General features: G+C 39.5%; 1 protein-coding gene across 1 annotated transcript in view; it reads left to right on the top strand.

Moving 5' to 3' along the window:
• The window catches only part of LOC136881192 (uncharacterized), a 159,471-nt gene that overhangs the window by 52,547 nt on the left and 83,416 nt on the right, over nucleotides 1–23,508 (top strand). The window contains exon 2 of the mRNA XM_067153885.2: nucleotides 22,517–22,707. Coding sequence (XP_067009986.1) covers nucleotides 22,517–22,707 — 191 coding nt within the window. The remainder of the gene's footprint in view (nucleotides 1–22,516; nucleotides 22,708–23,508) is intronic.

The raw sequence follows: 23,508 nt of genomic DNA, 5'->3' as shown, positions 1-23,508 counted from the left end.
TAACATTCGTTAGTTTCCAATATAACACTGGTTTTAATTTTTTTAAATGTAACTATCTGTACAGTAGTACCCATCGCTGATGGGTTTTTGAACAACTTACAACAGTAGGGTTAATACGAGAGCCTAATTAGATCACTCTCTTGACATGAAAGCCCCTGCTATATTCGTGAAAGGTGTATTTCTTGGCATCTTCTTGACAGTAGGAACTGATGAACATAGGTTTTGTACCTTGATAAACTGTCACGACAACAATCGCCACCATTGCCAGCCAACTAGTTTACATGACTGAAGAGTATTTCCATGTTAGGGATGCTCGCTGCTTTTAGATGGAATTAATAGTCCTATTTGCCATGATATTTGGAAGTTCTTGAGAAATGTAATAATTACGAACATCTCCGTTGTTATTCCTCGTAAAGTGTTTGTAGTCTCCGGAGAGGCCTGATGCAGGTCTTTCGAGTTGACGCCAGATAGGTGACCTGCGTGTCTGCGAGAATGAGGCCCTAACTGTGATTAATTCTGATGATGAAATTAAATTAGTGCCGGGAGTGTCCGAGGACAAGTTCGGCTCGCCAGATGCAGGTCTTTTGATTTGACTCCCTTAGGCGTCCTGCGCGTCGTGATGTGGATGAAATGATGATGACACCCAGCCCCTGTGCCAGCGGAATCAAACCAGTTATGGTTAATTTCCCGACGCTGTCGGGAATCGAACCCGGGACCTCTGTGACCAAAGGCCAGCACGCTAAGCATTTAGCCATGGAGCCGGACCCTTGCAAGGTAATACGTGAAACATAAAGAATCGGAATTTATATTTTGCATAACTTTTATTTTGTTCATACAGCTAATATAAACAAATAAATGTGTATCTTATCTTAGAAGTAATTAGTAATTTCCTGTGTTAAATCCCTTAATATGTATAACCAAATTATATATAATCTAGTAGTGTACAACTTTTCAACTGTTGTAGTAATACGTGAATGAATGCTATGGTGATATCGGATGATACAAGGCAGGAAGTTGGTTGTGCTGACACTAGACTGGCAGACATGTGAATGTCCTGCGAAATACGCTTATTCAGTCTCATAGCGCTCAGCTACCTCTTTCTCGTGTGGTTTACTTTGCTTCGCGCTGTTATTTGATTATCTAGCCTCATTGGTCTAGTGTTTACAGTGCACTATGTCTTCTGATATGGGCTAGAACAAATTAGTTACTTTCATTGACGTGTCTCAGTTGCGTCCTTGGCTTTAGGAATGTATGTGTGTTTAGTCATCAGCCCGAAGGCTGGCTGGATCCTCAACAGCTCCATCATCAGCTGTCATAGATGGCCTAAGCATCACTGAAGAGGCGTACTGGGGAAATAAGGAGTGAGGTAGTTTCCCGTTGCTTTCCTCACTGAACCAGAAGTTGCTATTACATATCAGTCTGCCAAGCCCACTCAAATGCATGCACCGACCGACCCTATGAGCAATAGTTTCACACCATTCATAGCAGGGACTGGCTGCATAAGGAATGGCATTACTAGCATCGCTTATACCTCAGTCACTTTCATATTGTCAAAGCCAAGTATGACAGAGACAGATCAATGAAAGTAACAAAATTGCTCTAGCCTATACCAGAAGACATAGTGCACTGTAAACACTAGGTCCCACCAGCAAATGGACGTGATTTGAGGTATGAGTAATACTAATGATGCCATTCGTTGTGCAGCCAGTCAGTCATGAACGGTGTGAAAGTGTCACTCATGGGGTCGGTTCGTACGCGCATTTCAATGGACTTGACAGAGTGGTATATAATAGCAACTTGTGGCTCGGTGAGGAAAGCAACGGGAAACGCACTTTTCATTTCCCTCGTACAGTGATACCTAGGATCTGTAGAGGTTCCAATCAGACTTGAAGATGAGTAATTAACATACGGGGATGGGAAAGGGGGTAACTTGTATGTTTAAGGTGTCCAATCCGAGCAAGTTGGCCGTGCAGTTACGGTCTCATAGCTTTGAGCTTGCATTCGGGAGATGGTAGGTTCGAATTCCTCCATCGGTGGCCCTAAGTGTTTTTTGTGGTTTCCCATTTTGGCACCAGGCAAGGCTGTACCTTAAGACCATGGCCCGACCACGGCCCGCTCCTTCCCATTATTATATTATTTTCAGGGTTACCGATGGTGGGATTCGAATCCACCAACTCTCGAATGCAAGATCACACTTACCCGATCCAAACCATGCGGACATCTCGTTCGGTTCCATGCAGGTGGTCCTATGTTAATTTTTTTTTCGTTGAGTAGTTTAAAAATCATAACTCAAGCTCACACATCACAACAGGTTCACTTGACCTTGAATGCCGTAATATTGCCGATCCGGATTAAACGCCCATCAATAACAACATTACGCTGACTGTTGCTGATTGAGATGTTCCTCTTTCTTCGATTGCCACTCATTTGCGTTAGATGGCGTCGACCTCTGGATATCTTTTGCCACTACTTGCAACATATAAATTTGCGTGTAATTGTGGAAGTGTAGAGTCTTGACTGTGAGGAAAGGAACGTTAAGGACGACACAAACACCCAGTCCCCAGGCCAGGGATATTAATCATTTACAATTAAAACCCCCTGACCCGACCGGGAATCCAACCCGGGGCTGCCGGGTGACAGACGGACGCGTTGCCCCCTACACCGCGGGGCCGGACTAGATGGCTTTCCGACTGCAACTGCATAAAAACAATAGTTAGTTGCTTTGTAAAATAGCAGTGAAGTGGAGATCTCACAAATGTATGGCCACGTGAAAGAGCAGACGGAAAATGTCCTTCTCATGCGACTGTCAACACTAATTAATTCTGTATGTTCCGCGTCTTAGTAGTGTAATGATTCATGACGAAGAATGAAGCAAACATCACAGATTTCGTAGAACATGAGAAGCGAGAGATAGCGGGTGTGTTCCACGCTATTTCACAAGATAGTAAGTTCTATCTGGGCCACCTACTTCAGATGCGGATAGAGCAGCTAAAGATATTTCCTGACTTATTGAAACGATAAGAGCGTGATAACTTAATACTGTGTTATTGTGTTCTGACCAAATTGATACTAGCGGTTCTTTTTTCTCAGTTGTGGCACTCCGTGTCTTAATTTTATTACTGGGTTCAGACGAGAGAAGTGTGCGGTATGCATGTTCACTATCAAGCTTGAGTTTCATCAGAATGGACGTTCTTCAGCGAGTATCACTGTGGCCTGGGATTATTGAAAGGCCCCAGGAAATAAAAGAAGGTAGGGTAATATAAATAAGGAAACCTATTCTTGAATATCATGTGGAAGTGCAGCATGTCGGGTGCAGTTGGAACTACGGACCCATCAGATAGATTAAAATGTATGAATATAGACTTTACGAAATTTTATTATTGTTTTGCTCGAAAGTTAGGCCATGAATGTTATTACTTGGATAGTACAGATATAAATAATTTTGACTATTTGGATGAAGAAATTATTGGTCCTGAATGAAATCTTGTCATTGAATTTTCAATTAAATATTCAATGCGAATGGCCCACAGCGGGCTACTAGCGGTCACTCTACAGTTGTACTGGCCGTAGCGCCAGACATGTAGCTCGGGTCTCTGCCAACGAAATAAGAAAGACCTAAGACATCGTTGTACGTTAGGAGAACGTCGGACGCGAAATCCAAATATTGTAGGTTAGGTTTCCACCGGCATGTGGTTGGCCATTTTTGTTCTGTAATTGCGATGTTTTCGGTATGTACCATATGCACTCAACACGACCTAATAAGCTGAAAACCGGGCGAGTTGTCCGTGCGGTTTGGGGCACGCAGCTGTGAGCTTGCATTCGGGAGATAGTGGGTTCAAAACCCACTGTGGCCGCCCTGAATATGGTTTTCCCGTGGTTTCCCATTTTCGCACAAGCAAATGCTGGGGCTGTACCTTAATTAAGGCCACGGCCGCTTCCTTCGCATTCCTAGGCCTTTCCTATCCCATCGTCGCTGTAAGACTTATCTGTATCGGTGGGACGTAAAAAAAAAAAAAGGTGGAGGGGAAGGCTGAAAGTCTATTTCACATCTTGTCATTTTCGGTTCACGTTACAGCCCTGGGGTCCAATTCATTTATTTTTATTTATTTATTTATTTATTTATTTATTTATTTATTTATTGTCTTGTTTTATATGGCGGGACTCAGGCTATGAAGCCTGCTATTCTGTCCGACCATACATACACCTACATGAAGAGTTAAATATACACTAAATTATCTACAGTTTAATATCTTAAGGTAGCAATTAAATGTTTTAATTAATCTAAAACTTAACTATGATCTAATCCTACTATGTTATAAGAAATCATTATTATTTATTAACCAGGTTTGACAGAGTTTCTTAAAGCGGAGGTGGTTTGACACGCTCCTAATTTCAGCAGGTAGGGAATTCCAAATTCGGCTGGCGGCGACTATAAATGATCTACTGTAGCCAGTTGAGCGGTGAATGGGAATGCTTAGTACTGCGGTGGATGATGATCTGGTAGGAATACTAGAAGGTGATGCTAGGTAATGGAATTGTGTGGCAAGGTATTCAGGTGTGTTAAGGTTCAGTATACGATGTAACAGGGAAAGAGTGTGTAAATTTCGTCGCTCTCTTAAGCGTAGCCATGAAAGCCTACCAAATGCGGGAGAAATATGGCTAAACTTTGGTATATCTGAAATAAATCGAACGCATGCGTTATGTGCCTTTTGGAGCTTGATGGAAAGTGAGGCATTCAGGTTACTGTATACTACGTCACAGTAGTCGAATATTGGCATTACCATACTTTGGATAAGCAGTTTTCTTACATTTTGGGGGAGTAGATCTCTGAGTTTTTTAAGGGAATGTAAGGAATAAAACACTCGCTGACATATACCTGTTACATGATCGTTCCAACTAAGGTTTTTATCCATTATCATCCCTAAGTTTTTAACTGTGTCTTTGAATTGTAACTGAGTGCCTCTTAATGTTACTGAGTGGGTATGGATGTCTGTAAGTCGTGCGTGGGTTTTTTGGGTAGCTAAAAGAATACACTGTGATTTTTGGGCATTGATTTTTAGTGCATGGTCATCGGTCCACCTACATATTCTTCCTAGGTCGTCGTTCATATTATTTATTGCAGTCGGTAAGTCACGAGGGTGTGCATGTGTATATATCTGTATGTCGTCTGCGTACACATGATATTGACAATGTTTAATTACTTGTGTTAGTCCTGAAATGAAGATCGAAAATAGGAGTGGCGCTAGCACTGACCCCTGTTGTATTCCAGTCTCTACAGATTGCCATGAAGAGAAATTTTCACCTGTAGATACACACTGCCGGCGATCAGAGAGATAGGAATACATCCAGGATAGTGTGCTTTGTGAGAAATTAAGAGCACGTAATTTTGCTATTAGTATGTCCGTGTCAACGCAGTCAAAGGCCTTACTAAGGTCTAGAAGAGTTAAAACAGTAACTTCTCCCTTATCCATAGCTACTCCTATGTCGTTTGTAACTTTAAGCAGTGCAGTAGTTGTGCTATGATTGCTTCTAAAACCAGACTGGTATTTGTCAAGAAGCATATTGTTATTTAAATATGCGGTTATTTGTCTGTGAACTATTTTCTCCAGAATTTTGGACAGAAATGGTAAAATGCAAATGGATCGATAGTCTCTGGGTTCCACGGGATTGTTGGTCTTGGGGAGGGGGCGAACAATTGCATATTTCCAAAGGGAAGGGAATATGCCGGTTATCAGTGAGGTATTTATGATGTGGGTTAGAGTTGGTAGGATTACATCTAGAGTTTTTAACAGTAACTGTGGAACAATCTCGTCACATCCTGTCGCAGTTGTCTTTATTGATCGTGCAATTTGTCTTACTTCTGCAGGAGTTACGAGGGAAAAATATAACTGTTCTCCTCCATTGTTAGTATTGCCATTGTGTAGAATTTTGTTAATCGTCTGTTCTTTTGTTGTCTCATCAGCGTGTCCTTGTTATAAATTGTTTGAGGGGATCTGTGGTCAATGGAGTGTTTGGAAACAGAATTGTGATAGTTGTATCAGAACCTGAAATAAAGGGCCATTGAGGAATTTTCACCAGTTTAGTGGGTAGGAGGATTACTCGCACGGTTATCCACATTTCAAAAACCTGCAGTCGGTTCATTGATGAAGCCTTTAATATCCTTCCCTCAACACCGCAAAACAGCACCGGTAACGCATAACACTTCACGACAGACCATCCAGTTTCGAATCAGAAGAGTCTGGCTTTATTTCCACTTATTTTTACCAGATTTTGTTCATATTTCTTAACTAACTCCTTTTCCGGCTCCATGGCTAAATGGTTAGCGTTCTGGCCTTTGGTCACAGGGGTCCCGGGTTCGATTCCCGGCAAGGTCGGGAATTTTAACCATAATTGGTTAATGTCCCTGGCACGGGGACTGGGTATGTGTGTCGTCTTCATCATTTTATCATCACGACGCGCAGGTCGTTTACGGGAGTCAAATGAGAAGACCTGCACCTGGCGACCCGAAGTCCTCGGACACACACAGCCATACGCCATTTCAACTAACTCTTTTAGTTTTGCTCTCTTCTGAGATCGAAGGCATTACTTTATGCCAAGGGAGTTGTTTCATTTTCACATCGTCAGTCGATACCTTCAGACCCTCGTATTATTAGTAAGATGAGTTCGTGATCTTCCTGTATTCGTCTCGTCATTAAGTCGATAATCACTAAAACCTAACCTCTCTCAATACCGGTATCTAAATTAACGTACCAAATCTGTGAATAATGCAGCTCCCTGTAATATTGTAAATAGTAAGTTTCAGCTACCGGTACTAAGGTTGAAGATATTGGCAATTCTGCTACTTTGTAAAAGTAATTTTTTTGCCCTCAAATATATCTTTTATTTACTGTTCCAGTTTGCAAACAAAATGCTTCTGTTACGTATCTGCTTTTTACCAGGTCGTACCTTGGTTTTGAGTGACACAGTATCCTGATACTAAACAGAGATTGCTCGCGGTTGACCTGGTTTCTTTAGAATTAACTTCACCCTTAAGTGTTATGGTTGACTGTTCCACACCAAGCAAATGTTGGTTGCATAAAATACTATAAAAAGAATTGCCCATTGTTCTGTTGTTGCTCGAGGCACTAAGGGCATTGTACTGTATACATACTCTCACTCTAGCTCGTAATTAGCAAGGCCTTGATGAGCGTGACGGTGTATATCGCTCAGGACTATCTAGATGGTGACTGGTGTTTCTCAGACTTTTTTTTAATAAACAGAACCCTGATCAGTAAACACCATTAAATGGTGGAACTCCCATTACCAGTATTTGCACCCTTGAGTCGTTTTGGAAATTAATTAATGCTATTTTTAGTTATTTATCGCCGCTCTAACTCATTGAAGGTTTTCAGTGACGCAAAGATGAGAAAGGACTAGGATTGGGAAGGAAGCGGCCGTGGCCTTAAGGTACAGCCTAGCTTCGAAATGGAAAACCACGGAAAACCATCTTCAGGGCTGCCGAAGGTATTTTCTAGTAAAATTGTTGCAGAATTACTTTATTAATGGGGCCGATGACCTAGCTGTTAGGTCTCTTTTAAACTGCAATCATCATCATCATCACTTTATAAATGTATATAAATAATTGTTCATAATAATTCTTGTTTGAAAATTCAAACATGCGTGCGAAGTAGTGTCATCAATTCTGTGGCATCATCATACACTCTTTAGTTATTATTGTGAATCGCCAGCACTATTATTATTATTATTATTATTATTATTATTATTATTATTATTACGGTTCTATCATAATCATCTCAGCTTGAACTCTGTGGGATTATCAACAAATAACATTCAAAATTGAAACCACGCAGTTAAAGTTTACCTGAAATGGTCCACTTTTTGCGTTGGAAATATTATTTTTTAAGAATAATGCAGAATCCGTAAACGTAGCAATTAGTTACTTGTACTGAGAAATATGGTATGATTTTGACGGCACAATTTTCAAGGGGGCTGTATTGCATTAAATTAATGTTCATGTTTTTAAGACACAATTTATGCACATAGTGCGCGTTTCCTCTTACTGAAATATAGATAGACGAAGTTGCCTGGCATTGCAAGAAATATTTCACGGAGCTTCAGAATCAGTTCCACAAAACCCTAGGGTTCCGCGGATCACAGTGTGAGAACCACTGTATTAAAGGACAGCACAATGTTAATATTATTCTTTAGAAATATTGATTGTAGTAGTTTTAGGGAGTTTGGACCCATTGATGTTGTAGGCGTCGTGTTAGATACGGGCCACCCGATGTGGTTAAATAAAATGTTTCGAAAATTTAAATCCGTCCAGGTTGACAGGGTATAGGCCTACTGTGCGGAAATTGTGGAAGTAATGCCAAATCAAATAGTGAATATATATACTACAAGCTCTGGATGAATGCATGAATGACTACGTAATGGTTGAAGTAAACTTGCTCTGTACAACTATGCTGGAAATGAAATCCTGTTAAGATGATTATTGGAATTTATCACATCAAAATTTGTTCGCTACAATACTCCTTTAGTCATCCACGTGGTAGCTGTTCAGTACAAGAACGAGTGAAAGCAGCATTAACTGTCCTCGTCCCGGGTCGACTGGTGTCGTCGATTAATGTCAAGGCTGTATGCCAAACGACACGGGGTCAGACTCGCCCAACAGAAGTGTTCGTCGCTCGAGTTACATCGCGGAAACACTAGTCTGCAGCATTTTCCTGCGGAAGGACGACACTTATCCTATATGTAACTTCTCATTTATATTAGTCGTTAACTCCTCTATTTTCTATGCTGTAGCCATGACCAGCGTTTAGGAAACGAATGTTGGCTTCTGTTGTAAGAACGCTTTTGTTGAAAATACCTTCGAGATGCTACTCTGAAAATAACCATTCAGTATTTATTGTCAAGAGTAATAACAAAAGACTACATCATAAGGAACGCCCCACATCTATAGTATATGCATAAACTTTGAATGACGTCTGTCTACGTGCTTTCCGAAACGGCATCGCGTCTAAACCGCTCCGTAGAATTTCAAGAAATTTTGCACAAACATTCTCTGAGCTACCCGTCGCATGAAAGGCGGTGGTAATTATTGTTTTAAGAGGAAGTACAACTGGCCAACCATCCTCTATTAACACTGATCACTGGGGATAAAACATGGAAGGGATACGACACTTCGAAAAATGAAGGTATCGGCCAAAGAAGGACAAGGGCCAAGAATGGCGTGAAAATTTAAAAAAAAACCTCCCTAGGCCTCGAATGCTCTAATGCCGTCGTGGTCGGAAATTGAACAGTAGTTTACTAAGGGATGTCGGATAGGATAGATGAAAGTGAAGAGCCTGGCACAAATAAGTGAAAGCAATACCAGGGCTCAGCTAAGGGCCCCGTGCGCACCAACCCACGCTCCCAAGTTAAGAACGAACAGTGAGCTAGTATTTGCCAGCATTAGTGTAACCCTGTCGTAAAAGGGAAGTCTTTGTGTTATCCAGATGCATTTTAGGAGGCATTTATATATTCACCACTTCCTCCTCCTTCTGTCTCTTTTCTCCACCCCCTGAGGAGGTTGTGAGTTGTGTCGCGCATGTGACTTAACCCGTATTTACGGGATATATTTAATTACCTCACGTACAGCAGCCTTTTGTCGGTAGATTTTACCGTCACGTAAATGAACTCATACAGGACAAAATTCCGGCATCTTGGAGTCTCCGAAAACTGTGAAAGTAGTTTGCTGTAAAACAAATGGCTTATTATTATTATTATTATTATTATTATTATTATTATTATTATTATTATTATTATTATTATTTTCTATGGTGATTTTCAGTGTTTTGTGTTCAAATGTAGACGTATGTATTAAGACAAAGATCTCTCCCAGATGCTGTTAAAATAGCCGGCCTGAATCGAAACGCGCTATCTAGACCATAATACGCATTTCCCATGTTTAGCTATGCCATTCTACTTCCTGAAATACCCTCTGTTATTCCCTCACTAACAAGTTCTTAATGACAAGCTCCAGTATTTCGATCTTAATTAAGATTCCGTATTGATTAACTAAGCCCTCTACCTTTGCCAAGGTCTTTTTAAACTTCCTTTGTTGTTAATACAAGAGCGGAAACACGCACCTGGGCATCTAGGACGAGGTTAACTTAATTGGGTACAATTTGAAAGAGAACATGTCTGAGGAAGATGGGTAAGATAAGACGTTCGGTATAATCAATATCACAGACAATTATAATTCTGTAGAAATTTCTTCCTCCCAGGATCCACGACACTGGCTTAAGAATCCGTAGAACTTTTCCGGATCTGGAATTCGTTTTGAAGGAAATGTTCATTCGAATTAGCATTCCGATTTGCTCTCGACCACGTATTCCGTTTTAAAGAGGGAATTCTAGAAACTGGTTGTATGGCAGTTACGCTTGCTTCTAGTGCTGAGCGTCGTGGTTTTCATTTCTTCGCTCGCTTTATAACGCAATCTTGAGGAGTCGTCGCTGCGCAGAGCGGTATTCAGTTCGTTCAGTTCAGTTCTGGTAGACAGGTGATCATCCTTGCTTGATCGAACAATCTACTAGATGTTCTTCCTGGAGGTATTCTGCGCTCCACTTTGCCTTTTAAAACACTCCCAAATTTGGAGAGATAACTGTCACTCACACGGGAAGATAGCAGTTTCGTGATTTTTAGTTCTATGATGGATGCATTTTTTCTCTCCGTTCATGCTACTTGTAGCTTAAACAGACATAATGACGTCAAGAAACCTATTTCATAAGATTTACTTGCACGTATTTGAAAGATCTTTAACCCTGGAACCGTACACCTATGTTTCAGGATACGAACCATACACCAGGGCACTGAGTACCCCACAAAACAAACATGTATTTTACACATTCAGTCTTGAGATTTATTTTAAAATCTCATAAAATCAATGAAATGGATTGGTTTTAATACGTGAAAATATATTTGCAAATTAGAACAGCACTCTAATCGCCAGTAATGAAATAAAAATAAAAAGGCCACATTTAAAAAATCTATCTTTTAGTTTTTGGTACTACTGTAAGGTTCACTTTGCAAAATTTGGGCACAACTCCATCATATCGTTCTTTCATACGAATATCTTTCGTTCATTGCAAATAATAGTGATATTACACTCTTTGGACAGTCGTTACATATTCCTGACCTGAGACTTACTGGTGTTGGCTGACTGCGTATCGTAAATACGGTATTTTACGCAATCGAAAGGTGGATTTCTCTGCGTAATGATGGGATTTCCAGTCCTCGTCATACCCAGGATCTCATTAATTCTTCTGTCAACGTGAAAATAAGTTCATCTGAAGCACGAAGGGAAAATATTTTTGTATTACTGGAGGATATGGATTATTACGTGTTTACTCAATAATGATTTCATTAGGATTGAAGTATAACTATATTTGAGTTGCAATTAGTTTAGTTGGAGGTGTGTTGGTTACATCGTCTTCCTCAACAACGTTTATTACAATCATCTTATCGTCTGGAGCACCGTCAAAATCATCAAGGATATCGGGCTCAGACCTACATGAATCTGATAAAATCACCACTTTCAAGGCAATCGATTTCAAACACTCTTAACACAAATTACAAATATACGTGTTAAAAATGTATGAAAAACCAAACTGGCTACAAATAAATAATGTTTCATTAACCGTACACCGGGCAACTGCATGCCCAAAACAATATGTTTTGATATGCAAGCAATCATCACTCGTTAGAATTAGTGCGCGAGCTGAGGTAGTACGGAGATGAAAGAAAAGTCACGTTGGTAGGAGACTATAGGGGTTGCGAACACCACAGTGCCCCGATGTGCAGTTTCAGGGTTAAGCATAAAGCCTAATACATTACTTCAGAAGGAAATATTGGATGCAGAGTAACTTTGTATTCGTGGCTATTAAAAATGTGTTTCTAAAACAAAATATTGCCTCGAGACGTGGCAGGTGGACTACTTCGATGCATCACATGGTAGATATTTCCTGTGATACGTATTCTGATGAGCTATTCAAGGCATTATGAATATCGACCTTCTATTATAAATAGATATGGTTTGTTCTAAGTACGTGTCAACGGATGATCCAAAATGAATGCTCGACCTAGAATTCTGGTTTCTGATCCAAAAATAAAATTCTCCATAACATACAATTAAATAACAGTTTCTAAGCAGGATTCTTTACGTAGATAGTAAGTTGCATGTTTTCCACGTTTGCGGTTGCAGGATCGAATTATGGCGGGTATAACAATGTCTTCCGAATTCATCAATAATTATAGATCCTTCGAACGGCTGAAGAAACCAGTTCTGGAAGCACAAGCTCTACACCAACGCGGTCATATCAAAACTGTCAAAGTACCTTCTTGTTGTGGAACCTGGTTGGTATTTATTCTCTTACCGGACTCGTAGCTTTCGTCTCTGTTCAAGATTTTGTGGTTCCTCGTGGACAAGAGGTCTTCACATCGGTCCATCCGATGCTACATCACCCCAGTTGCTGACGTCCATTTGCAACTTCCTCATATTAGACTTTAGAATGTACTTCTATCCCTTTTGCTATCCTCCTGATTACGTTTTTCCATTCTTCAGTTGAGAAAGACACAGAAAGACAGCAAAGCACAGTACTGAAATCGAAAACTTGCTCTGAACACCAATATTCGGCACAGCATTGTTTTCAAAATAAATAACCTACGTCTCACGCGTTGTTCATAACGGTCCTGTAGATTGTTCAACGTGTTGATAAACCCTGGCTGCCGCAAGGACAAAAAAAATACCATCTTCTCTCGTAATTCGGGAACATTCCTACGTGTGTCATCTAACCTGGAAACGAATTATTTGAGCATACCCCACATTTAGACATCTGGAGGTGTGAGATCCGGAGGAGAGTGGGAAGGTTACGGGAAATTTAGCGATCTCCAAAGTGTTGTTGCAGAGGGGCAAGTGATTCCTTCCGGTTCGGGCTGTAGTTTCATCTTGCTGAATCATTTGTCGTTGCAGTAGCAGGTTGCTGGTGACACTCGGTTGTCTGATGTTCAGGGCATATTTGTAATTTCAGTAGTGCGTTTTGCCGCATACCGTATTTGAATAGCTATTATTATTATTATTATTATTATTATTATTATTATTATTATTATTATTATTATTATTATTATTATTATTATATCTAATGGACAATGGGAGAACTGTAATAATTACTGTTTTAACAAAACAGCTTATCGTTTAGTCTTTCTTCGTACCTACTCTGTGAATGGTACGTTTGTACTGTGGTGGAAGTCTTCAAGAAAGGAAAAGTTGTGGGAGGAGTACATTCCACCTGATCTGGGAGCCAACGTGCTGGTGGACCTTTACCTATTGTGTTCTCTGGAATTTGCATGCCGCTACTTCTGAGATGTATTGTTCCATGCGAGGCTAGTTCCGGTCTCACGGTGTGCCAACAACATGGCTGGAATATGTAAACATATCTTCTTTGGGATTCCATACATTTTTCATTTTCTTTGACTGGTGATTGACGGCGCCTTTTGTTGTGCTTTATGTTCAGTTCTCCTTAACATGTGTACAGTACCATGATTGATTAAGGCGATGACTCTTTACGTAACAATATCTTGTTCTGTGATATCGTGTTAGTATTTGGATATACAGTGTTTTCGAAGTACCATCACTTCCTCCTAATTGTGGCTCCCCTTCCTGTCTTTCCCGTCCGATCCTTCTTTACACATCGCATATTATCTTCCGACACTTGCAATGTTGGGGTGTTCTTCCTGTGGAGAAGATTGTAGAAGGCACAGTGAATCACAAATCTCGTGGGAAAAATAAGGCTCATAAACCAATAACAAATTTCTTTGTCAGTAGTGCGTAAAAGTGTTACAAATGCAGAGTTGCAGTTTACATCGTTCCTTGTAGATCATAATGTTTCAACTGTAGTTTCTGACCATGCAGAGGATTTGTTCAAAGCAACGTTTCCGGATTCAAAAACTGCGCAAAAGTATGGCTGCGGCAGAACAAAAATGTATGCACTAGTAAATATGACTAGTAACACAAAACAAGACATAGTTCGATATTTGTAAATCAGGCCATTTTTCTTAGCTGCTGATGCTAGTATTGTTGCCAATGATACACATGATTTCAAACTTTATCGTCTGGTAGTTTCGTTTTATAATGTAGAACAGGGTCAGGCGTGCACTTTACTGTACTTTTATCATTAGAGAATGCTGATAGTAGAGATGCAGGTGGTTCTTTTTTTTTTTTTTTTTTTTGCATGTTAACAATAAGTTTTCTATGCTAAATATTTCTTGGGGAAATTGTATAGCCGGCTGGGGGCTTCAGAATACATCCACTGTATCTCCTACCTGTCAAAAAATGTGACTAAAAGGGGAATCCCTAGGGGCTTTCAAACTGGAGTGTGGTTAGAGACCATGGAACCTGTTACTGAATCTAGCATTGTTTCCGCTCTTGTCAGTCCCCCCACTGCCAACTTTCCTATTCGATCTCTCTTGGTCAGTTTTCGTTTTCTTTCGACCCCGTCGGTCTTAGGCTTCCGGGGCTTTTTATTTCCACGATCTTCGTGGTCCTCTTGATTTTATTGATATCCTCATTTTTCAAAGTGTCAGAACTATATTTTCCTCTCAGCATTGACAGACTATGTTTGCTTAATTGTGCTTCCCCTTAAACAATAATCATCAACAGTATTGCGACCGAGCGAGTTGGCCGCATAGTTCGCGTTGCTGTGAGCTTGCATTCGAGAGATGGTGTATTGAATCCCACCGTCGGCCACCTTCAAAATGGTTTTCCGTAGTTACCCATTTGTACACCAGGCAAATTCTGGAGCTGTTTCTTAAGGTCACAGCCACTACCTTCCTAATCCTAGCCCTTTTCCAGCCTTGCGGCGCTGAAAACATTGGGTGTATAGAAGAATATTACGTTATATAATCTTGAATGTGTCATTCATTTTCTTTTGCATTCTACGATCTTTATTTTGCGCATCCTTAGATCTCCCCCTAGGGGTTCAAGTCCTTCTATGCACGTAGATGTTAATTCTTCTCAAATTCAATGAAGACAGTGTAGCTGTTGAAGTAAAATTCATGCCTTAAATCACTCGAAAGGGTATAGGTTGGCTTCTCTGTCAGGAAGTTGAGAAATGTGGAAACTAGACTACGTGATTTGCTATTGATTTAGATGGAAGTACAACCACTTTTAATTTTAACCAGTAGAGGAAAAGAAAGAAGGAACAATAAAGGTATCAACAAAGGAAAAGGAAGGGCCACCAAATGAAGTGAAAAGTCACGTCCCTCTAGATTCTGTGGATGTGATCACGATAGGGACAGTCACGTAAAACTAAAAGTTCGCTTGCTTGCTTGCTTTAAACCCGTATATACAGGGCTGAGAAGTGAAGCCATGACCATCCTGATAATACTCGAACCATTCCAGCTGAGCAGAATTTTGTCTCCTCATACACAGTAATTAATGTTTTAAAGTGGTTAAAAATTGGACCAGCTGATTGCTCATCTCTTTAAGTTATTGCCCCAGGGTTGTTAACAAGAGTTCGAAGTCACGCCAGTCTCATTAATACAGTTACACAACACAGCTGGTATTATTGTTGAGAAAAGTTATTCATCTCAATGTTCATAGATCTTGGTCATGAAGTGGGTGGTCTGAATATAAGCGTGGAACTTGCACCCCATTGTCTGTACATTCTTGAGTGAGTGGCGTCCAAGATCGATGGTGTGACCTCATAAGAATGTGAACTCTACTCTCTTGTTGCCTAACAAAACTATCGACTTCGTTAGACCTCTGTAGTCGAATGTTAGTATTTTCAGTCTTACACAGCATTTCTCGTGAAACCACGCCCAGCCACGTTGTATATTTGGACTGAGAAGCTACATTGCTCCAAGATTTGAGTTTCCTAACACTGAACAATGGCTCCAAAGTAGAATTTATCAAGGCTTTTTCTAACACTAGAGTGAAAGCAGTGGTACTATCCTTCTTCCGGTTCCCAGGATATTAATCGAACTCTCAGCCCCATTACATTACCTATACTGCTCCAAAATCAGAGTTCCCCAACACTAACAATGCCTCCTGAGTAGGATCTTACGAGGTTTTTGCTGAATCCACAAAAATGTAGTGATTGAACCCTCCTTCAGTTCTCATGAAATTATTTGAAATCTTTGTCCTATTGTACTCATTTTATACGTTTCAGATTTAGTTTTACCACAAATTACTCCAATTCAGGAACTTCAAATTATTCTCAACCTTGATCTTATTACTGATTCCATAGCTTTAGGTCGTCCTTGACCAAACAACCCGCTACAAACAGTATTGTGTTGGTACATTCACCATTAGATCACTTCAAATTAAAATACAAAGAAAGGAAGGGAAAACGGGAATGAAATTAAATGAAGAAAGAAAATATTCATCAAGAAAGACAATGTTTTGCACACGCTTTTTGCACACATATAACTTCAGGTGTTATATTTTGAGAATTAACTGTATTTGTGTTTTCCCTCGGTGAATAGCTTTGGATTTCTTACACAATACATCCCCATGAAATCTTGGCTAATGTTTCCTGTTACTAGATTTGATAGCTATCACTGGTGTATAATGATTTAATTTTTTTAACTAGCTTTCACAGACAGAATTCGGTTCCCTTATTATCCTTTCTCTCACCACAACCACATGTCTTGTTTCGGCTTTGCTCACTGTACCATGAATATGAGGGCTGAGCATTCTGAAAACGTGCTAATTAAAAAATACTTTTCACTATAATTACCCAGCACTGCGACATTCTGAAAGTAGGACATACTAGAAGAAAGTTATTATTTTACAGGCGTATATTTGGTCATTTTCGCTTTCTTTCCTCGGGAACAATTGTCGATTCTCTCTTTTAGCTTAGTATGTAAAAGCTGCCGATTATTTTAGTTTTTATCGTGTAGTTCTAGGCATCTATTTTCGTTTCATGTTACAACGATGATTGTATAGGGGTCGATGACGTCGATGTTAGGCCCTTTAAAACAATAATAATAATAATAATAATATGAAGATTTAGAGCGAATAACAGTTTTAAGTATCACTACTTGCAGAGCTGTTTCTCATAATAATATTGAATTTCAGGGATATTTCCCATGCATAAAATATTATAAGTATGAATGTTTACACAGTACATGCTGTTATTAAGTTAGCCATTAAAATATAATATGACACTGTCAGTCTTGAAGATTCGTAAGAAAGTTGATAATACACATACACTTAATTGTAACAAGTTGACTTTTTAAAGTAATCGAGTTAGTGGTGCTGGTGGTAGTATTTTACAAGAAGTTAATTCCCAGATCAGGTAATCGCTGCATTGTTCTGACTGGCCCTTCTAAAGGGATCGAAAGATGGTTATTTGAGGATCTTTGCTTATAAACAGTAATTAACAATCACGTGTTTAGCAAGAATATTTCTGGTATGAAGTAGTGAGGAGAGTATCCGTAATAAATAACAACTCAGAAATGAATATAAAAGGGTTATTAACTACACGTTTCAAAAGTGAAGATATATGTATGTGTTTAGACATACTGTATAAAATTCATATTCTTCATTAATGTGAAACTCGAGCAAATCGTCACAATGTGCACAGCGAAAAACCCAGAAGGTTTAGAGTTCAGTTCGTAGATGATGTTGCAGATTTTCTTTAACAGCAGTAAGTCTTACGAGAAATCGAAATGGACTCCATACAAGTGGTTTCCTGTACGAACTGCGGTCCAATTACACTGTGTATCAGTACAAAGATGTCACTGGTTAGTCATCCGGCTCCATGGCTGAGTGATCACTAGGGCCCGGATGTTTATGCAGTAATAGGTTAGAATGCTAACTTACTGAAGCGAGTAACAAGTAGAGTCTACCCGCACGTCGGTAGTGCTATGAGATTTGCATAAACATTAGTGGTTCGGCCCATTAGAACCCCTAGAATTTATGTTACTCTCACTACATTACGTTAGAGCGGGCTAGTCGACATTTCCTGCTAAGTAATTTTGTTACTAAATATTTTTTTCTACTTATTACTCGCTTCAGTAAGTTTGCATTCTAACCTATTATTGCATAAACATCCGAGCCCTAGTGATCATCGTCTTAGCCTTCGGGTTTCCGTTTCGATTCTTGGCCAGGTCAAGGGGTTTTAATGTTAAACAGTTAATTCTGTTGGCTAGGGGTGTGTGCGTTTTTTTTCTTGGTCCCCAGCATTCCTACAACTGTTACACCACACACAACACACACTGTCAATAGCACGCAGTCTCTTTACACACGCCGGTAGCATTCGTCGGTCTTAAAAGAGCTACGCCAGGCTGGTAATAGCCAGATAAAAATATGATTACGATAATATTTCCTACCATGTGCCTTGAGCGCATTGGTTGCCATTTAAGGTGATTTTAAAATTCAAGGTATTCATCACCTTCAGTGGGTACATTTGCGACCGCAATGCTGCCAAATAGAATACATAAAATTTGCCTAGACCATTATGCTGAAGTCCCGCAGCCTGTTTTATAGGCAATATGCGAGACGTGCTTGTACTGCAAGTAGCGGACACGAAGGCGCTTCACAACTCGCTCAATGATGTAGTGGTGAGGGAGATTTTTTTTTTTAAATAGAGCACAGGAAATGGCTTCCTGACTGCATGCACGCGCATCAGTTGTAACCAACTTCATGTCTTGCTTTTGCATGCTGATAATAAGCATTTTTTGACTCATTGGCATATGCTTTACAAGAGAAAGTTGAACTTCTTAGCCTGTGACACGTGACATCCTCTGGTTTCACTTGCATGAACAACCTATTCTTTAATTACGGAGCAACGTATACGAGCTTGAACTAAAGGTGCTCAAATACGTCAGCCGTGTTTCTGTAGGTTTACTGGCACGTAAAAGAACTCCTGCAGGGTAAAATTCCGGCACCTCAGCGTCTCCGAAAACGGTCAAAAAGTAGTTAGTAGGACGTAATAACAATAACATTATCCGTATTTATTAAATTTATCATTTTAGCAAAGTTAAAGCATTGCACATACTGATAGGAACATCGATTATAACACGACACAATATTTACAACGAACTACAGTCCATAAAAATAACTAAAATTTGTTTTTCGTTTGTTTGTTTGTTTGTTTGTTTGTTTGTTTGTTTGTTTGAATAGTATTCGTAGATAATTCATTGAAATTTAATCATAATGCAAAATTTTCAACTGTCCTGTAAACCTATAAATTAACCAGTGTGGATGATATCTTGTGTTTAGTATACCACAACATATTTCAGTTCGGGAAACATTCATTAAAATGTAATAATCTACACAACTTGGTTCCAGCGCTCTGCCGGACCAAGTGATGGAGACAAAAAAATTGTAACTTGAGTATTACACTACGAATACATGTGGCTATAACGTACAGAATTTCATTACCACCAGAAAAGTAGTTTCCCGTGTATATATTTTTAAGTGGGCGGTTCTTAGAGAAGCCAAAAACCAGGACAATACTTACTACAACCAAAAATAAAAAATAATTCGTGAACTTCAAAAAAAAAAAATCTTATACCTCTAATGCAGAATTAAACAAGGAAGATATTGGTCGATTCATTTGTAATTAACGCCTAAACTCGAGTGTCCATAATTTAAATAATCCGACAGTAACGCAATGATATGCGTAGGAAGGTAGCTTACCGGCTAGCGAAGCCTGTCTCATCTCAAAAGCAATGTCAAATCATAGATTGTAGAGGTTTACTACAATTAAATTGATAGGAAAAACTGGAGATCCCAGAGAATACCTGCCCCACTTCCACGGGTGAAAGGTTGACATTGAACCTTCTGGCTACGGGAAGGCAAGCCCTCCCCCCCAGAGAAAGAACTAATATCTATCAGCAGTAATGAGAAGTTTTACAATCTATTCCGTTTTCACTCTGTGCCATAAAAACCACTTTCCGCAGGCTTCCTTTACAAACCATTTAACTCAACTATCTGGATCCACAGCAATCGTGTATCCGACTCAGAATCGTGTAAATTTTTTCTTCCTTTCTGGCGTTGACGTGCTGTGCCACTTTCTATTATATCAAATAGAATAGAGTACCAGAGAGAAGAGGAACGGAATAATTTGCTGCGGTCTTTCTATACGAGTGAAGGGAATATAACTACCTGGTCTGGTTGTGGGTTGTCCGGTAAAGACTTGCTCTGCATCATACTGTTATACATTAAGTGGGTGTTTTACTAGCTCGTGACAAGGAAATATTCGTTTCGCTGGTTCGGATCATCAATACACTAGGCGAGAGGAAATATAGAAATGACATGGAAAGAAATATAGCCATGGTCAGCCGAGATAGTCAAGTACTCACCCTCGTATCTGAGGTAAATTACGCTGTACAATAGAACAGCAAAATGTGAAAATACCCCGTTAGGAGATCTCAAAGTCGATTATCTAAGTCGACAGGGACTGTCCTATCTCTAGCGGTTTCCTAAAATGCAAGGTCTCTCTTTCTCTAGGAAAATGCCCGGATAGTGCTAACTTGAAATACATGGAACCCTATTCCACCTTAGATTGAAAGAATATTCCAATTATGGATATTTCTCAAAACCGTGTAACGGCACATATTGCCATATGTTTATGAATCTGTTGTTAATTGCCCCCCAGGCTGAGTGGTTTAGACGGTAGAGCATTTGCCATCTAACTCCAGGTTGGCGGAATCTTTGTTCAGTTCGGTGATATTTAAAAACTTCTAAATACGCCAAATACGTGCGATGTATTCACCAACACGTAAAAGAGCTCCTTCGCGACAATATTCAGGCACCTCGACGTCTCCGAAAACCATACAAGTAGTCGGACGTAAAATCAATGTTATTTTTCATAGTCTGTGACCTGTATCAACAACGAGTATGTCTTATAACTAGCTTTTGAACTCTTATATTTATCTCAACACCCAAGAAAGTCAAACATAATTCCTTATAAATTACACTCCGAAGACTTTGTTATTAATACACATACCATGAATAATGTGTGGCCATCTGGCTAGTTACAGTGCCATGTGGGAGTGGAACCCTGAAAAGGTCACCCGGCCTACTGGGGTACATGATACATCATTCTGTAACGTTATGTCGTCCAACCTCTACCCACTCTCCAATTGATAATAGTAATCATCCTTTTTCTCCTGCTATTCGTTATCGCCTACTACAACCCTTATAGCGTCACTGCACAATCTAACTCACTTGAAGTTGACAATTTTTAATATAGGGGCCAGGACAAGGTCTAATTCTTTAGTCGATGTAAACAGTTCATTTTACGTACTTCGTATTTAAAGTGTGAGTAATATCATGTTCGATTAGGAAGCAGCCACAGGTGTATGTCTGTGTAGATTATTGAAACTAAGGGAATTTAAACACGAAAACTCAGCGTAATTAAAGAAACTGGAAGGAGAAAACTCCTCGGTTTGTCTGCGTAAAACGGAGTTACTGTAACTGCAGCCCACACTTTCTAACAAAGCTTCCGGACTTTTATGACCCAGAAAAAGATTTTATGCTACTTGATTGTAGACACGAAGAATTCACCTGATCTTATCATTTACCTAAGAAGGATAGAAGCCCAGTAAAACATTTCTTAATTTAGATATTATGTTTTTGTAAACACGTTTTAAGTAATGCTTTCGAGTTCGGATTTGTATGCAGTATGCAAACTTACCGAAGCGAGTAACGCGTATAGTCTACCCTACACAACGGTTCTGTTATGAGTCTTGCATAAACTTTAGGGGTACGGACCATTGGAACCTCTAGCATTTATGTTAATCTCACTACATTATGGAAGAGCGGCCTAATCAACACTTCCCAATTTCGAAACAAATTGCATTCTAACCTATTAATGCATAAAAATTCGGGGCTATCTATTTTTCTACATTTTGTAATACAGGAATAATCGCGATTTAGTAATGAAACTTATGTTATTGAAATCGGTGGAGAACTTTAGAATTCTTGGTTATTTAATATTTGCCTTTCTGCGTGTACCGGTCATGGATAATTCATACTGTAATTTCACTTGCTGACTTCTCCAACTACTTAACTATTTATCGTATGCTACAATAAGGGAAGAATTTCAGTTATAATTTTGGTATGAAATATATAGTTTAAGCCAAAATCCTTATTTCCTTTCTGAGGACAGTTAATGTTTTATTTCAGTACCCAGACACACCCCTTCTATCACCGTACAGCCCATGACGTGCAGTGTTGAACGCAGTAACTCCGAGCTTCTAAAAGTATTGTTCTGCTGTAGGAATAGATTCAGTCAGGATATACCTCCAGTACACAATGTAGTGTGTTTTATGCACGTCTGAATAAAACAAAGTAGTTGATCGTCGATGTTAGTCTTAGATGATCTAACTGCTGAAAATTTTGGCGCAAGTCTTGAAAGTGACTCAATTTGTGAATCTGTCGAATGTCTCTTATCATTAATCTATTGTAGATTGGCACTGCATGTTTTAGAAAGTTAATGGGCTCTGTTTGTTCTTGTTTCAGATCACAATCGTCTGGCAGGCGGTGGCGCTGTCGTTAAGAGCGAGCCGCTGGCCAAGCTTCAGAGCACCCCGGCGCCGAGAGCTCCACCTCCTGTCGCGGCGCCCAAGACCGACGCTTTACTGCCACAGCTGAAACACGCCGCTGCCGGCTTTGAGGCACTTAGCGTGTTGGTACACTACCTCGTTTACGATGTAAGTCGTCCACGTATAAAGTTCATTATTAGAAACACGTCATGCTTCATACACTTCGGTTAAATATAACTTCCACGTGGCCTAGGGGTTAGTATAGTTGTTTTGTCATTCATTTAACTCTGGTTCGACTGCTGTTTCTGCCACAAATTTTAATTTCAATTCAAAGGACTGAAACTGTATATTAATTATAAGATAGTTGTATTAAATTTACCAGTATAAAAAGTTCGGAGATTAATACATTAAAATGTTTCAGTAGAATTATCAACTTACGGAAGTTAATATTTCACTTCTTCCTAAATTTGAATGACTAAAAGCTCTCCTTACAGACGTCGTAGTACATTGTAGTATTTGGATCTCTAAACCAGAGAGCTCTTCATTATCTCCCCTAATCTAATAAAGATTATAAGTATCTTTCCAACAGCATAATGCTTGTTATGTTATCACCATTGCATCTTTAGCAGGCCAGCTGCTTATAATTGATTATCAGCGTTGCCAGTTCCATATAAAGGAGAAGAGTTAAAATTTTTGAAGCAATAATAAATTATGTTTGAAGGTTCTTATACTAAGTTGAAATTCTTCCATTATTCGCATTATACCATTCAGAATCAACAAAACAGAAAGGCAAAATAACACCGCAACTTATATTTTTTACCTTACTGTTGGACTGTGTCTGGTAGTTTGTGAATCCTGAGATGCCTTTAATACTAATCATCCATGCCATCTTTGTCACTCAGCATGGTATTGCATGTTGAAGGCTTCAGTAGATTTAGTAGTAGCACTACACTTAATGCAAATTATATG

This window comes from Anabrus simplex, chromosome 9, assembly GCF_040414725.1.
Source record: "Anabrus simplex isolate iqAnaSimp1 chromosome 9, ASM4041472v1, whole genome shotgun sequence".
Classification (NCBI taxonomy): domain Eukaryota; kingdom Metazoa; phylum Arthropoda; class Insecta; order Orthoptera; family Tettigoniidae; genus Anabrus; species Anabrus simplex.
The sequence above is the reverse complement of the archived record's forward strand: the minus strand, read 5'-3'. Positions and strand labels throughout refer to the sequence as shown.